The 18,112-nt window shown below is 45.6% G+C and overlaps 1 protein-coding gene and 1 long non-coding RNA gene across 2 annotated transcripts; one reads left to right on the top strand and one right to left on the bottom strand.

The window, feature by feature from the left end:
• Positions 1 to 373: 373 nt before the first annotated feature.
• gabrd (gamma-aminobutyric acid type A receptor subunit delta) lies at positions 374 to 14,652 on the bottom strand. Its single transcript, XM_056601809.1, has 9 exons — positions 14,092 to 14,652; positions 8,012 to 8,127; positions 6,625 to 6,692; positions 5,950 to 6,170; positions 4,732 to 4,814; positions 3,380 to 3,517; positions 2,652 to 2,807; positions 2,201 to 2,412; positions 374 to 833 (listed from the first exon to the last, which is right to left on the bottom strand). The coding sequence occupies exons 1-9, from the start codon at positions 14,157 to 14,159 to the stop codon at positions 501 to 503; spliced, it is 1,395 nt and encodes a 464-aa protein (XP_056457784.1). The 5' UTR covers positions 14,160 to 14,652; the 3' UTR covers positions 374 to 500.
• Positions 14,653 to 17,455: 2,803 nt separating this feature from the next.
• Positions 17,456 to 18,112, top strand: LOC130391590 (uncharacterized). Its single transcript, XR_008896926.1, has 3 exons — positions 17,456 to 17,532; positions 17,745 to 17,807; positions 18,036 to 18,112. It is a non-coding gene; the product is annotated as an uncharacterized LOC130391590 (long non-coding RNA).

Genomic DNA, 18,112 nt, shown 5'->3' with positions numbered 1-18,112 from the left:
CAGGAGAAGTCTAGACGGTCGAAGTTCAGTGGGTCTGGAGCCCATTAGGTCGGAGTACCCACCAGGGGGGCTGGGCTGGGCAGGACCACCCCACCCGAACCCATGGCACCCTACTGCCCTGTGTCTAATGCACAATATCATCCATCGTGTGTTTCAGTGTTGGAGTGCGTCTGACCTAACAAAGTGTGGTTGATCAGAGGTGGGAACCAGTCTCGCTGTCTGTCTGCTTCCTCCCGAGGCCTGGACCTCTGTCCTTGTATCTACGCAGCCTCCCCCCTTCCACTGTTCCCTCTCTCCCTCTCTCCCTCCCTCCATCCCTCCCTCCCTCGATGTGCAGCCACTGACAAGAGAGACCACCACGGAGCATCTCTCTCTCCCTCTCTCTCTATCTCTCTCTCTCTCCCTCCCTCCATCCCTCCTTCTGTGTGCAGCCACTGACAAGAGAGACCACCACGGAGCATCTCTCTCCCTCTCTCTCCCCCTCTCTCTCTCTCGCCGCCTCACATGGTGTAGGCCACCCAGTAGATCACGTTGACCACGGCGAAGGTGAAGGGGAAGACGGCGCGGGCGTAGATGTCGATGGTGTCCGCGTCGATGGGCTTGCAGACGCACTTGCCGCAGCACTTATTGTCCTCCTCGCACTCCTCCGGCTGCCGGGACCGCCTCCTCCTCTGGGGCTCGGCGTCCTCCCCGCCCCCGCCGCCCTCCATGGGGCTGTCGGTGCCCGGGCGCTGGCTGCGGCCGTGGCGGTTGGAGATCAGGACCCCCTGGTTCATGCCGGTGACGGACAGGGAGAACAGGACCATGGCCTGCTTGCCGTTCTTCACGATGGACTAAGGGGGGGGGGGGGGGGGGGGGGGGGGGGGGGGAGGAAGGGAGGGACAAACAGAGGGAGGGAGGGACAAACGGAGGGAGGGAGGGACAAACATAAGGAGGGAGGGAGGGACAAACAGAGGGAGGGAGGGACAAACAGAGGGAGGGAGGGAGGGAGGGAGGGGGGAGGAACAAACAGAGGGAGGGAGGGAGGGGGGAGGGACAAACAGAAGGGGGAGGGACAAATGGAGGGAGGGAGAGACAAACAGAGGGAGGGAGGGACAAACGGAGGGAGGGAGGGAGGGAGGGAGGGATAAAACAGAGGGAAGGAGGGAGGGAGGGAGGGACAAACATAAGGAGGGAGGGAGGGACAAACAGAGGGAGGGAGGGACAAACATAGGGTGGGTGGGAGGGTGGGAGGGACAAACAGAGGGAGGGAGGGACAAACAGAGGGTGGGAGGGAGTTAGGGACAGAGGGAGGGAGGGAGGTACAGAGACGGAGGGAGAGAAGGAGGGAGAGACGAACGGAGACAGAAGGAGGGAGGGAGTGACAGAGGGAGGGAGGGAGGAAGGGAGGGAGTGAGGGAGGGAGGGAGAGAAGGAGGGAGGGACAAACAGAGACAGAGGGAGGGGCAAACAGAGATTGAGGAAGGGAGGGAGAGAAGGAGGGAGAAACAAACAAACAGAGAAAGGGAGCAAGGGAGGGACATGCAGAGACAGAGACGCTCAAGTCAGGTCAATCCGACTGTGTCCAGCTCTTCATCACCGTTGCAGTCAAAGGGCTTCACGGGTGCTCATTATGCCATCATTTGGGTGACAAGGAAAAGCTCAGGGGAAGAAGCCTTGAGAATTAACATAGCAGAAAGATCCCTCCTTTCAGAGATGTTTAGGAGTACTCTGCTTCACTGGTTATCCCATTTGATCGCTTTAAATACAATGATGTGCAGAACACATACTGGGCAAGTGGTATTTACTGGCATGGTTGGTTGCTGGACACCCGAGTTATATTCCTATTATTAAGAAAATAGATAATAGACAAGATACGCACGAATGCAAGTGAAGCTGTGGCTCTAAATCCAATTTTCAGTGGTATACCAAAGGGAATATAAGCAGGGGATAATTCTTTACAAACAAGCTTTACATGTCCAGTGCATGCATGTCTGTTTTCTTTAAGATAAATATTTGCATTTTTATGCTTTATTATAGAGTTAGATAGAGAGGAAGGTATGGTAGATAGAGGGGAGGACATGCAGCAAATGAACAGGGGAAGGATTCAAACCCGGGTCGCTGTGTTCAGGACTGTGCCTGTGTGGTACCCGCTCTAGCCACCGGGGCGCCCCCGCATGGGTGTTCTCTTGTTTCCCTTTTTTGTTGTGTTCCCCCTTACCTCAGAGCCCAGCTTGTTAGCCTTGCTCTTGGCCTTCTCCTTGAGTCTGTAGTCGGCGTTGTAGTGCGCGAAGGCGTACTCTATGAGTGCGGCGAACACGAACACGTAGCAGATCCAGAAGTACACGTCCAGCGCCTTGATGGCCGACGCCCGTGGCAGCGAGGAGCGTGCGCTCACCATCAGCGTTGTCATGGTGAGCACCGTGGTGATCCCTGCAAAATGTAAACATGTCAGCCCGATGGTAATCATGCTACCGTCAATCAGCCTAATGCGTATGTGCTATAGTGCTAATTGGGTGAATGCTAATGCTATTGCTAATTAGGGACGTGCTGATTAAATAATGCTGATTGGGAGTGAATGCTATGTGTACCCAGGATAGTTATCATTAGCGTTATCATTAGCTCACTAATTCATCAGATTCCACAAAGATGGAATAAAACAGAGCAGTTACCTAGTGACACCCTCGCAGGGACGGCTGTCTGGCTGATCCAGAAGGAGACCCAGGACATGGCCACCAACAGTATAGACGGCATGTACGACTGGATAATATAGACGCCTCGGTTACGTCTGAGTTCAAAGCGAAGGCTGAGCCGTGGAAATCGCCCCGCTGTAAAACAACAATAATTAATTGACAAATATTGCAAAATTTGTCAGACACTTAACATAGTATTATACTGTTAATATCCTTGAAGCTCTTCATGTATTTTAAATCCAAACAAGCTAATTAACTTGGATTTATCCATAAATAGAAGATAAAACCAGTATCAAACGAATGTGTAAATAATTCATCAGTAATTCATCAGCGAAAATATTCGCAAACAAAAGAAGATAGTTTGCCTGACAAAAAAATATGCAATGCCAACTGTATTTCCCGAAAATCCTTAGAATAATCAGTTAGCTGCTGGCTTGTGCCCTAAGTGGCCGGAGGAAACAAGACAGAACGGAGCACGCTACATCCCTTCACAACGCCTTAGCCTGATCCCGCCCGCCCCCTGCAGTAAGCCTCATACACATTATGCATTCTGTCTCTGCAAAGGATATGATATATAGACCAAGGGAAGTGACTTCTAAAGAGGAAAATCACACTTCAAAAGGAATCTGCACAGTTGTGCTCAGAACACATATATACACACACACACACTTTTTGGTTACATTTAAGGCATCTTTTGGGGAGCTCACCGGATTTGAAGTTAAGCATTTCTGTGACAAAGCGGTAGTCCGTGATGGTGAACTGGGACAGTTCCAGTTTGTCCAGGCCGTGGATGTGTTTCTGGCTCTCTGACCAGTGGTAGACGATGTCCTCTGAGGAGTAGCCGTCTTGAGAGACACACACACACACACACACACACACACACACACACACACACACACACACACACACACACACACACACACACACACACATCATATATGTAGCCAATGCCATACATATATCCACACACACACATATACACATACACATCATCATACAAATAAAAAGAGATATGCAAACACACATGCACAGAAACACACACACATCATATATAGCCATACAAACAAACACATAAATATGAAAATATAGATGCAAACACACACACACACACACACACACACACACACACACACACACACACACACACACACACACACACACACACACAACACACACACACACACACACACACACACACACACACACACACACACACATACACACACACACCAAGTCAGACAGCAGGACAGAAAACAACACTTTTAATTGGGCAGATGTGACAAATGGCTGTGCCCAGGGTATTGATCACAACACAGCGGTGTTTACTGAGTCTCAAAGCTCTTTTAACCAGACTCCTCTGACTCCTCTCTCTCTTACTAAGGTGCCTCGCTTCGACGAGACCCTGCATTGATTCATTCAGACGTTGTAAATCCTGAACCAGCTAAACGGCCAAAATACACGTGAAGCGATAGGGTTGGGGTTCACGTGTTCTATTCTCGTTTGTCCTCCTTAGTTTTGACATATTAGTGTGTAGTGTCGAGCAGCCAGATAGGATGGCAGCAGAAGACTGAAGCAGAAAGAGCCTTTATTTGTGTACGTAACTAGTGACTGGCGTCCAAAAGAGAACGACAAACAGATAGGCCAGGACGAGAAAGATAAAGCCATGAAGAGTCCTGTAGAAGACACTTTGATGTAGCAAACCCTGATTGTGTTTCTTGTTTTTGCCTTCTTTGGTACTACTCTTGTATGCAAAGCCACTTTGTCTTATTTTTGCGACTGCAATGTGTGCGGGGCCAACTGATTAATGGATGTTTATTGTTTCTGCAGGCGAGATTTAAATGATGAAAGGAAACATCTATGCAAATAAAGTTAAGCAAAAACAGCGAAACATCCTGCTTGCATTGTTGTCTTACAAGTGACTATGAACAGACAGAATAAATCAGAAACATAGAACAGGAAGAGAAAGATGTAGCCATGAATAGTGAAACTTTCATGTTACATTAGTGGGGTACTTCAGTGACTATCAACCGATAGAAGTGGAGAAGTGGGGCGGACTCACAGCTCTCGAGGTCCAGCATGCACTCCTGTTCGTCCATGGGGTACTTGGTCAGGTCCATGTCACAGGCCACCGTCGACGTAATGCTGGGGAGGGAGAACCTTAGGATCACGCTAACTGTGATGTGGGGTCCTTTTTATCTTAAAGGTGCTGTAGGTGAGATTAAAGAGCGGATGATTTGAGTGTAATTGATTCAAAATGTCTCCCAGCTGAGGCTTCTTGGGTGTGATGCTCAACGAAGAGGATTTGCTGTATACGGTCTTTTAATGTGGTGGTTTGATCATTGAGCTCCACTCTGGAAATAAGCGTTTCAAGTGCTGACCTCCACCAGGATGTTTTATGTTTTGTAACCCCAAGTCAAATTAAATCACGTCAATGTCAGCACTCTACCTTTACACACACGGCCGACCTGGTCCGAACTCACATGAATGTCGAAAGAAACACTACTGTACTGTACTACTGTACTGCTATCAGAACTGAGAAACAACAACGTCAACAGAATACGAGTCAACCTCAATGAATAACAATGTGCACCCTCCTCCCTCTCTCCAGCCCCACAAGCCTCTCTCTCTCTCTCTCTCTCTCTCTCTCTCTCTCTCTCTCTCTCTCTCTCTCTCTCTCTCTCTCTCTCTCTCTCTCTCTCTCTCTCTCCGCCTCTCTCTCTGTCTGTCTTTATCTCTCTCCCTCCTCTCCCTCTTTCTCTCTGGCTCGCTCCCTCTTTCTCCTTCCTCTTCCCCTTCCTCCCTTCCTCCCAATATGTCTCCCTCTCTCTCCCCTCTCCCCCGTCAATCTCTCCCTCTGTCCTCGTATCTCTCTCTAGCTCTCTCTCTCTCTCTCTCTCTCTCTCTCTCTCTCTCCTCTCTCTCTCTCTCTCTCTCTCTCTCTCTTCTCTCTCTCTCTCCCTTTCTCCAGCTCTCCATCCCACTGTCCCTCCCCCCTGTCTCCCTCCCTTCTCACCCCCTGCCCTCTCCACCCCCCCCCCCCATCCCACCCCTCCCCCCTCTCTCCCCCTCCTTCCCCTCTCCCACCCACCCCCCCCCCTCTTTCCCTCCCTCCCCCTCCCCCCCCTCTCTCCCTCCCTCCCCCTCACCCCCCTCTCTCCCTCCTTCCCCCTCTCCACCCCCCCCCTCTCCCTCCCTCCCCTCTCCACCCCCCCCCCCCTCTCCCTCCCTCCCTCCCCTCTCCACCCCCACCCCTCCAGCCCAGCGGGGGGGTGCCCACCGGCTACTGTAGAGGATGACCCCGTCAGGCTGCAGGCGGATCAGCTTGTTCTCCACGGTGACGTCGTGGAACCAGGCCGACTTGGCGTTGACGATGAAGGTGTCGGGGAGCCACAGCTTGTCCACGAAGCGGCTGTCCAGCCCCAGCGTCTTGTTGGTGTGGTTGTAGGCCAGCCGGTCGTCCCGCCAGCTCTGCCGCAGGAACACCGTCATGGTGTAGTCCTGCCGGAGTTGGTGGGGGGGAGAGGGTGAGGGGTAGGACAAGGTGGGAGTGTTTGTACACACACACACACACACACACACACACACACACACACACACACACACACACACACACACACACACACACACACACACACACACACACACACACACACACACACACACACACAGCCACTCTCACGGTCACAACATGCAGGACATTGGGAAAGGGGAAACCTATTTTGTTTTTTTGGTTAAGATCTTACCGGCCAAAATAATCATAATAAATGTGAAATACTGAGCTGATGAGTTGCAAGGTCTAAGAAAGGCCAACATTATTCAGCATCAAATCATTATCTTGCGATTCAGCAAATAATATATCGGTGTCCTTAAGAGGGTCTTTTCAGGGTGAAGCGTTCCTGTGCTAAACTTCCAACGACACACTGTGTGGAAACACCGACGCGGGGTACTTTACCATGTTGGCCTCTGAGATGTGGTCAATGCTGGCCACCTCAATAGCCATGGCCACATTCACCGGTGGGCCTGCAGAGAGAGGAGTGAGACAAACAGCACCAGCCCCTATCCCCTCCCCCCAAAAGCATGTGATGTTCTCCCGATGTAGGACTCTAACTTACAACCCCAAGGTGCTCAAGAGCCCCTTTCGAGATTGTAATCAACTAAGTTGACCATGCTAAGCTAGCGAGGGTGGTGGCAGCATTACAATCACAGATAAAAACAGGAGCTCTAGCATCTAATGGACTGGCCACAGTGCATTCCAACACAATGGGTGTTGTTTTAATGATGTGCAGTAGGCCTTGTGATTAGCATGGGTTTGCCTCGGATGCTGGATGTTGGAGCATGACTGACGCGGCGCAGAAAGGCTATTTCTACACGGACATTAAAGAATCACACACCGTTCGACCGTTTATCCCATAACCACTCCTTCTCCAAAGAGGGCTTTTTTGGACGCTTTAAGTGCCAGCTAATTTACGACGGCAGATTGATTCAGAGTCAAGGTCGATGGCACCGACTCGAGAGCGTGTCAAGGCACCATAACTCATGGTTCTTCTCTCTCTCTCTCTCTCGTTCTGGCGGCAAGCTACTGCTACGCTTTGGCAGAGAACCATTTTTCAAAATAAAAGTTAAAGAGGAGACATTTAATTCACTTGGAGGAATAATTCACAAACAACTAGTGATTATTCAGGTGAAACAATTATGTGATATAGGTCGAAAGGGGGAACTGCCCAAACATTTCTGTGTGATTCTCTATTGGCCATTAATACCCCTGTTGGGGTGCTAACTGTTATATTATCATTGACACTGATGTTGCTACCTTACCACGGCCACATTAATAATGCGGGAACACAAAAAGAAAACCACACAATGCATCGCAAGGGGATGGGGTGTGTGTGACGGCGTGTTTCGCGGCGAGATGGTTTGAGAGTGACGATGGTGGGGTCAGCCTTTTCAACCTGGTGCTCAGCTGAGTTAAGCTGTGAGATTGAGAAATCTAACACTGTGGACATTGGATGTCTCACATTTGGCTGCCATTCTTAGCAAAGTCTCCAGCAGGTCCCCATGAGAGTCTTAACCCCCCTTACGACCCCGATAGGGTAGTCTCTCCACACATGAACTCTGTCTCTCTCGCTCTCTCATTCAAGTCTTGTTTTTGTAAATTTTTCATCAGAAAAAAAAAGGATTAAGCTTGTGTTGTGTCAACACGGTTTACATATCAAGACTCTCAAACTGGACTTTAGTTTTTCCACGGGCCTGCGGAGTACTTGAGTTATGCTAAGGATGGCCGTAAATGTGATGGCGTTGAAATGCAATCCAGTGCCACGAGCCGTAGATCTCATACTCACCTCCTATCCCAGGGCGAAAATTTCTCGCATAGCCCTTCATTAATTCATCCAGGTTAGGCAACCAGGATATTTCAATGCCTGAACCTACATAGTCCCCAATGTCATTCAGCATGGCCCTATAGGGGGGAACACACACACACACACAGGCACCTTGAGCTGTCTGCCGACCACAAGAAGAGACTGAAGAAGGTGAGTAAGAATACACAGTGATTCAGTCACTTAGACAGTATAAAAGTGGCATTGAACTTGGTCCTCAACAACACAATTGGATTGTGGCATGTAACATACGTTTCAAGTTCTAACATATGACAAAATTATATTTTTGAGGGGGAATCTGTGAAATATGCAGGCCTATATATATTGGCAAAATCCAGAGACCTTAAACATTGCGTAATGCTTTAACCTATATAAACATCATGAACCCATGTGAACCTTAATAGTGCCTATGAAGAAAATCCTCTGACCACTAGGGGGCAGCAGTTCACCCTAAAATGATGCGCCAGATAAAGCTGAGCACATAAGAGTTGACTGGAATGCAGTCGGGAGGAGAAGTAAATTCTGCAGCAGTTTCTTGGATAGAATAGCTTCTAAACCTGTGAGGAATGGCTTGTTATAATGATGAATATGCTTTTATTAACTTATAATTGGGGTTTGTACAGCATACATCTCATAACAACCACAACAAGTCATAAATTAACAATGACAATGATAAGGTAGAAACGGAACAATGGAACAATTTAATATCTACACATCTTTCTGGTATATCTATGGCTAACAGTGATAGTATCTTCACATCTGGATTGAATAGACTACTTAGAACAGCTACTTCATATTCTAAATGTATAAAGTTCAACTTATAAATGTACGACTGCACATTACTACTACCATTAATACCATTAGTAGCCTTCTACTTCAACAAAAACAACTTCTACTACATTATCATATAAGATTGCTTCTATGCACTACAATATTGCTAATAATAATTATGAAATTTCCCATTTAAAATAAGCTGTTTATGGCAAGGCTTATTTTTAGTCAGTGAATTGTTACAATTTTGTACTGAATTTCTAGTGGCATGTCGTAGCTCTCTGGAATTTTGGAAGTAACATGAATAATTTAATTCATTTTAATTGCTTATGTAAATTGCGGTTTGCCCCTTCTCTGTTTTAGTTTTCCAAATATGAGTAGATTTTCATTGAAATTAGCTTATTATGCATTCACTAGACACTGCCAAAAAACGGCCTAATGAAAAACATGTTGTTAAACACAACCAAATTGGTTCTAATAATGGAGGTTTCTACTCTGCATCCTGATTAAAGTGGGCACCTTCGTGTTTCCTAACCCAGTCTAAGTCACACTTCTGCTCCTTTGGATCATTCATCTTCATTAGTTCCATCTCTGGAGACCCATATTTGCGTTAATGTCCCACGTTTACCAACCAGTATAAACAAGCAGGCCGAAGCAAAGACACACAGAACCACAGAATCCGGCCGGAGCTCATTGGCGTTTTACTTTGAAATCAATTTGCATTTGGGTTATTCAGTAAGCACTTCCTGTTGTCTCTCCTCCTGAGAAAGTTCATTAAATGTGAGAGCACACACGCACACTGACACACCAACACTGACACACCCCCCCCACACACACCCCCCCCCCCCACACACACACACACACATTAACATTAACATAAATTAATTATACTGCGAGTTAAAGAATTTTAAGATGGACATTTAAAATTGGCAGGGAAATGGTAATTCATTCCAACTGAGGCAATATAAATAATGTAATTATTGTAAATATAATTGTTCAATTGTATTCATTTTTCTCTTATTTGTATTTAGATCATTTGTCTTCTCCTGTTTTTTTGTTGTTGCTACCTTTATCCCCTTTCTGTGTTTAATAAAGTGCTATCTTAAAACTCAGACTGTCAAATTAGACTGTCAGCACCTTAAGAAACACCTTTTCTTCCCCACCAGTAAAGGACCACAAATAAGTAGCTATGGAGAAACTCGTCTTCCATGAGTCACTTCCACAAAGTCCTCCGTTAGAACCTCAACGGACTTTGTGGTTGTATTTGAAACGTTTTTGGTGAGGACTACTTAAACAGTCTGTTTGGGGACCCCTGAAGCTGTCTTTGTGGGGACCTTTAAAACAGTCTTTAATGTATTTTGAAACAGTCTTTGTAATGTATTTTGAAACAGTCTTTGTGGGGACTTTTGAAACAGTCTTTGTATTGCCTTTTGAATGAGTGTGTTGACCTCTGAAACAGTGTTTGCAAAGCCTTTTGAAACAGTCTGCGTGGGGACTTTTTAAACAGTCTTTGTAATGGCTTTTGAAACAGTCTGTGCGGACCTCTGCAACAGTCTTTGTAATGCCTTTCGAAACAGTTTGTGTGGACCTCTGAAACAGTCTTTGTAATGCCTTTTGAAACAGTCTGCGTGGGGACTTTTGAAACAGTCTTTATAATGCCTCTTGAAACAGTCTGCGTGGGGACTTTTGAAACAGTCTTTATAATGCCTCTTGAAACAGTCTGCGTGGGGACTTTTGAAACAGTCTTTATAATGCCTTTTGAAACAGTCTGCGTGGGGACTTTTGAAACTGTCTTTTTAATGCCTCTTTGAAACAGTCTGCGTGGGGACTTTTGAAACAGTCTTTATAATGCCTTTTGAAACAGTCTGCGTGGGGACTTTTGAAACAGTCTTTATAATGCCTTTTGAAACAGTCTGCGTGGGGACTTTTGAAACAGTCTTTATAATGCCTCTTGAAACAGTCTGCGTGGGGACTTTTGAAACAGTCTTTATAATGCCTTTTGAAACAGTCTGCGTGGGGACTTTTGAAACTGTCTTTTTAATGCCTCTTTGAAACAGTGTGCGTGGGGACTTTTGAAACAGTCTTTATAATGCCTTTTGAAACAGTCTGCGTGGGGACTTTTGAAACAGTCTTTATAATGCCTTTTGAAACAGTCTGCGTGGGGACTTTTGAAACAGTCTTTATAATGCCTTTTGAAACAGTCTGCGTGGGGACTTTTGAAACAGTCTTTATAATGCCTCTTGAAACAGTCTTGGCTGCTGCCTGCACAGTCAGCCAGACGGCCTTGTCTCTCCAGTCACAGCGAGAGTAGATACACATCAGGTGGCGTTCAGGTGTGCCATCCCTTGCTGGGATAAACCACTGACTCAGCCACTCACGCATATTAGGCCGGGGGCCGTGAATCGCCTGGAGCAGCGTTTCAGAGACAAATGGGGAACCAGAGACAAAATGTCTGAGAATATCTTGGATCAAACCAGCAAATAGACTGATCCTAAATCATTTATTTCTTAGTATGTATACAATACCCTTAGTTTTAAAGTATAGGTTAGTAGGTAATGTTTTGCGATTACACTTTATAAAGTTGCATACCGTTTTTAACCATGTGGTATGAAAGATATTCATTAGCACAAACATAATTATTATTGTCTAATATTTCAGACGTGATATTTTGAAACAGTTCAGGGCTTATTTTGTCTTCATAACACATTTTTACTTTGAAAATATATATCACAGAATGAATAAATGTCATTACATTTCCCACTGGATATCACGATGACAAGCAGATCACACATTTGCAGTTTTTGCAACCAACGGCAGGTCATTTGCTGAAAGTAGACTAGCACTGCTTAATGTGTTTCTAACTGACCTTGACAATGACACAACTATTTGGGATGAGTTCCTATTGAAGTAAATGGTACGGAGGAACAAGGGTAGCACTTTGTGCCCCACTGGAAGGGTCCATCGCTAAGCCCTGTGCGTGTAACAGATAGGGCCGGCTGAATGGGAAAGTGTGGTAATTATATTCTGAGGTTTTGGGGAAAGTAAACTCACAAGCACAGTACAAAAAGAGACAGTTGCAGTGTGTGTGTGTGTGTGTGTGTGTGTGTGTGTGTGTGTGTGTGTGTGTGTGTGTGTGTGTGTGTGTGTGTGTGTGTGTGTGTGTGTGTGTGTGTGTGTGTGTGTGTGTGTGTGTGTGTCGTGTGTGTGTGTGTGTGTTTGTAGGGGTATTATTTTTAAAGAATGATTAAAAAAATAAAGAAAACTGGTTAAAGTAGCTGATGCATCCCTCCACAGAGAACCAGAGGATATGGATCCTCGCTATACACCATCCTGATCTGGTGAGTTCAAATTCTGTTTCCCTCTGCAGAACAGTCTGTCCTGAATGCTGTTGAAAGCATTTTACACAAACTGATCGAAATGCACAGAATTTCTATGATAATAAATGTACCAAATCCTGCACAGAAGGCTGTGCCTATGAGGAGAATATGATTTTGTTTTTCTTCAAACCAGATTACGCAAGAGCGAGTGTTTTGAACAATGTCAGGCTGCAGCCATCTTTTGAAATCAATTAGTGCCCAGCTGAGGCAGGACTGAGATCGTGAATATTTGGACGGTCTCACGAGGTTACTGAGAACCCCCAAGAAGGCTTGTGATGAAACGTCTCGTTGGACTACATTACATGGCCCAAGATGTATCACTGAGAACAGCAGACTGCGTTTCTGACACAATATTGATGTCCATGTTGATATTCTGTGACTGGATGAGATGATATTTGTTTTCGGTATAATATTCATATTAGAAAACTGTCATAACACTTACACTCAACAGACACACTCCTAACATGAACCTGATGATGAAACAAACAATCATTCATTAGTCATTCAGCTTTGCCATATCACAATACGGTATTGCCTGACTGTATTGTGATATGACTAATCCAAGTCAATGTCACGGTATTATTTGAGGTCACATTATAATAATGTGATATGCAATGTGAAATCAATACGTTGCCATGCTTGATTCAATCAAACCGTGACTAGGATATAAAGCTGAAATATATTAATATGAATATCAGAACTCAGGCATGATCAGTAACACAACTTTTGTAATCATGAAAAATGTCTTTATCTCATGGTCAGATTGAAGTTCCTAATGTACCTCAGAGAGCTGGTGGTAATGCGTGATCGGGACCAGCATCAACACTGAACTAAGTCGAGGTGAGTCACTCCCATCGCTTGGGTACACTATGTGGCACTGGGGGTTCAGTGATGACTGAAGAAGCACTTTATTACAACTGTAGCATGCAAAATAGTAATCTGCATTATGCGTGATTTTGTGTGTGTGTGTGTGTGTGTGTGTGTGTGTGTGCGCGAGTGTGTGCCTTTGTGTGTGAGATTTTGTGTGTGAGTGAGATTGTTTGCGTGTGTGCACGTGTTTTCATGCACGAGAACGTGTGTGTGGTGTGTGTGCACTGCAGTTTTGTAAATGAGCCAATCAGAGATGGCTGCTACACATAGCATGCATGAGTTGAACTGGGACATCTGGAATGAGGTGTCGACTTAATATCCCAATGTCACTTTACTTCCACCCTCTTTTACGCACGAAAACACACACACACACACACACACACACACACACACACACACACACACACACACACACACACACACACACACACACACACACACACACACAAACTCACACAAACCAAAACAACCAGCTCGGTTTATTGTACTAAAAAAATATTTTGATTCATAACATAAACTGATCATATGTAGCGGGGCTATCCTGATTGTGTATGGGGGTTGGGACTGTCACACACAGGAAAATATGAGTGAAATAATTGAGTGACCTAATGCTAAGCTGAGATATTATGCGAATTGCTTTATTTGTATGTAACCTATCCAGGTTTATTTAATGACGTAACCCACTAGGGACGATTTTCACACTACCACGGTTATATCTCTGTTATAATTCTAAATCCGTATCCATTTTGATTGTTTGAATAGGTCTGTTTATTGTCTAATGTTATCGGTCCTGTAAGGTGAGGTTAGTCACCAACACGCGACACGAGGCTCCGAGGTCACCTTACTTTACCGAGGCTTTGGAGAGAATAACATTTTAACGACGTAGGGCCATGTAGGCCAACACAAAAGCGTTACAACAATCCCTCACAGCTCACTTAATGCTTTACGCTAATAGGTGATAGGTATGGATCACGAGTAAGTGAAGCTTCACCTGTAAAGAAAGCACACGCGGTTATCACGTCTCACCTGGTGAAGATGTTTCCAGCGAACACGACCAGGGCGAGGCTCGACAGCAGAAAAGTTAGGGTCCCCATTCCCCCCGTACCTCTGCTTGCCAAAACTTTCCCCCGTATCGATATTGGCTCTCAGAAGCACATCGAAGGAGGAGAGGCGCACGCACGTTCACGTTCACCACAGCGTCTGCGCTCCCGGTAAACCGTAGCGCGGAGGAGCGGAAAGTAAACTGGAGCGACGACTCCTCTGACCCATGTTCCGATAGCGCTCTGCGCTCCGCGCGCGCCGACGCGCCTCGCTACTCCCCGGGTCCAGGCGCACTGCGAGGACAAGCAGACGGTGGAATCGGAGGGAAGGGGAGAGGGAAGTTGCTCCGACGGAACAATAGTTGTCATATAAACGCAACTCACACTCGTTTGGATTCCCAGCATAGAGAGGAAAAGAGAGGAGAGAGAGAGAAAAGGGATGGTAGGGGAGAAAGAAAGAAAATACAGAATGTGTTTGTGTTTGTGTGTGTGTGTTTGTGAGAGAGAGAGAGAAGAGGGGAGTGTGATAGTGTGTGAGAGAGAGAGAGAGAGAGAGAGAGAGAGAGAGAGAGAGAGAGAGAGAGAGAGAGAGAGAGAGAGAGAGAGAGAGAGAGAGAGAGAGAGAGAGAGAGAGAGAGAGAGAGAGAGAGAGATCTAATCTCCCTATCTCCGGGTTGCCTGCTTTTGAGCAAATGTCAGACTTAATCGCGTACACGCAGAGAGGACTCGTGTCCGTGCGACACCGCGGCTGGAGGAATTGTATTATTATGTAAGGTTTTACATGTTGCGATCCTCGCCATTAACTTGAAAGGTATCTGCGCGTAATTTAATGACGTGGCCCAAAACAGGCTTCGATCCCACAACTTCAGAACATAAAACCATGTATCTGTTGTCTCCGATAGCAGTTTATATAAAGCTATAAAGTTAGTTGAGGAGGTTGTAACTTCTATGAACTATAGGCCTCATTAAAGAAAAGCTTGTTCTAATTTCCTATTAATTAGTGCGTCCCCGTCGTTTAAACCCCCCGAACCTCAACTGCGAGTGTGTGTGTGTGTGTGTGTGTGTGTGTGTGTGTGTGTGTGTGTGTGTGTGTGTGTGTGTGTGTGTGTGTGTGTGTGTGTGTGTGTGTGTGTGTGTGTGTGTGTGTGTGTGTGTGTGTGTGTGTGCCCGCGTGCGTGAGTGTGTGTGATGTTCTATACAGCAGCCAGTGGACCTGCTACTGCCTTTTCCCGCGGGAGGGAGGGAGGGAGGGCGGAAGTGACTCAGATCCAAACCCACCGTCTCTACCTCCCCCGGGACGTTCCGCTTGGATTTCGCGGTCCTTCGCAGTCCTTTGATATTAAGATTGAAGTAGCCTATTAAAAAAACACACGCCACCACGTAGGCCCACTGAATGGAAGATATGGCTTCCTCTACCCCCTCCCCTCCACGCACCTCCCATGTTTTATCCACTCCGTGCTTGTCCACCCATCTATTTGCTATTTTCTCCTCCCATGGTGCCTTTCGCCTGTCCCATGCACAACGTCTTATATCACCGCTTCTCTCGTGCGCCGCGCGCTCTCCCACGACTATCCATCACTACTAACGCGTAATCCCCGGCGCCCACACACCACACGGCGCATGCGCACGTGCATACGCGCGCGTACAGTAGATAGCTACAAACAGTATAGACAAGACATACACATGAGCACAGACACACGCACACACGTGTACACACACATGCAAATACATATCGCAGGCATCAGCGCATGCACCCCACAACCTATCCACTTATGCCCCACACACACACACACACACACACACACACACACACACACACACACACACACACACACACACACACACACACACACACACACACACACACACACACACACACACACACGCACATACACGCACACACTCACACGCACCCCAACGAACATTGCAAATTGTAAAATGGAGAGGGGAAATACACACACAAATAGTCATGGCATACTAATTGCTTGTGATTAAAATAAAACAGAATGGAATATCTATTCCAAAAATGTAATCAAGCAGCTATTTTTATGACGAGTTTTACAAATGCTGGCACTAACCAGCCAATGAGCTCTTTAAACCTGTTTATGAAGCGGGTTTTCTTGTTGTTGGATTACACAATGATTCATTTAAATAGGTCATTCATGTTCTAAACTGACGGAGAAAGGGAAAGCATACGTAACATTTTTAAATAAAATGCCTAATTAGGGTATTTCTAATTACCAGTCTTCTTTTTCTTGTACATTAAACAATGGCATGATTCGATTGTCCATGATTTTGCGAAACTCCTAATCTTTCTTTGAACGGCAGGAACCTGCTGAGTCTGGCTTGATCTCTATCATTCTGAGGATGTTATCACTGTGTTAAATGCGGTGAACAATGTACCTGTTCGGGTTATTACCTTCATTCTGACTGGAATGGATGAATTGCAACTATAGCTTCTACAGAAAAACTCCACTCATGCTTGAGTGAAGCTGGTGTGAGCCCACAGCCAAATCCTCCGACTTGGATAACAAACAATATGTATAAATTAATAAATGAACTATAATTATATAATGCACGTGTTACGTTAGTGTATGATATAATATGCATATAGTTTGCATTTATTTATTTATAATAATAATAATAATAAATTGTATTTATAATGCACTTTATATTCAAGAATCTCAAAGTGCTTCAGAGAAAAAAATACCAAAAAAACTATTAAAAAGGGGGAACCTCAAAGAAAGTTTAGCTAAATGCTCTTTTAAAGAGATGGGGTTTGAGGTTCCGTTTAAAAAGAGCTGTAGTCTGTGGAGCCCTCAGGTGGTCAGGGAGGGCGTTCCATAGTCTAGGGGCAGCAGCAGAAAAGGCCCGATCACCCATGGTGCACAGCTTTGTATGTCGGGTTTGGAGGGTGTGAGTGGATCCTGAACGGAGTGTACGTGAGTTTGTCGGGGGGGTGAGGAGTTCCTGAAGGTAGAGGGGGGCAAGTCCGTGAAGGCACTGGTGGGTGAGGAGGGAGACCTTGTACTCAATTCTGAGTGAGACAGGGAGCCAGTGCAGTGATTTCAGGATGGGGGTGATGTGGTCATGCTTGCGCACCCTCATAGCCATAGACCCTTATAGCCCATGAGGGTTCCATAATGTTGTCCTTTTTTTTTTTTTACTGAAATCACTACTATAGCATGATTACACACATTATAATATTAATAAATTATACAAAGTATAGCAATGTTGGTTACTTATTTCATGATTTCAGTTCTCATTTGAAGCCAAATGTAGGGTAGCCTAGTTTGTCTCCGGGGTCACGTGGGGTGAAGCCCGTCTCCATGGAAACCCAAACACACAAATGGCGGACTAGCGACTTAACTATCAAACTCGAGGAGAGGAGTCAACCTGCATCTTTAATATATTGAAAAGTTGTACGGTAAAACGGATTTGAGCCAATACTAGGTCATTTTATATTGAATATATTCATTTGTATTTGCGACGTAACGTTAACTTGGCAAGCGGGATTACCTGCTCGATGGACTAAGTCTATATGAACAGAGTATTAACATAACTATTAACAACACGTCTAGGAAAACGTTGATATTGTGTTTTTTACAACATATTCATTGATGTGATATTACACAAAAGGAAGAACGAATATGTCCTCCACACCTGGGAACCCTTCCCCGTGGAGCGTCGAGGATACTGGGGGTAACCGACAACATTTTGTTTGTTTTTTTAAATCACAATGTAACTTACTAACTCCAAAGTGATTTATAGGAAGATTCACTGAAAGTTACTGTTGAACATGATGACCGATTCTCCGATTTATATTACACTTATATTACAGCATGTTGTGTTTCTGCTCGGTGCACAACCAGAGAATGTTTGTTGTGCTTTGCATGCTGAGCTCTAACCCTCAGGGCTTTTATTTTGAAGGGGAGGAGAAAGGTGAAGCGACCTTCAGGGACTATGAGTCTTCTGATGAGTTTCTGTGGCCGGAGGATGTGTCTGAG

The sequence above is a fragment of the Gadus chalcogrammus genome, chromosome 1, assembly GCF_026213295.1.
Source record: "Gadus chalcogrammus isolate NIFS_2021 chromosome 1, NIFS_Gcha_1.0, whole genome shotgun sequence".
Lineage (NCBI taxonomy): Eukaryota > Metazoa > Chordata > Actinopteri > Gadiformes > Gadidae > Gadus > Gadus chalcogrammus.
The sequence above is the reverse complement of the archived record's forward strand: the minus strand, read 5'-3'. Positions and strand labels throughout refer to the sequence as shown.

What these genes read in the sequence shown, in the direction of transcription:
- gabrd (XM_056601809.1), bottom strand. Translation starts at nt 14,159, where the DNA reads ATGGGGACCCTAACTTTTCTGCTGTCGAGCCTCGCCCTGGTCGTGTTC. An exon ending in GCTGGAAACATCTTCACCAG is followed by an intron (nt 8,128 to 14,091) that starts GTGAGACGTGAT and finishes TCCCCCCTATAG; the next exon opens with GGCCATGCTGAATGACATTG. An exon ending in ACATCTCAGAGGCCAACATG is followed by an intron (nt 6,171 to 6,624) that starts GTAAAGTACCCC and finishes CAACTCCGGCAG; the next exon opens with GACTACACCATGACGGTGTT.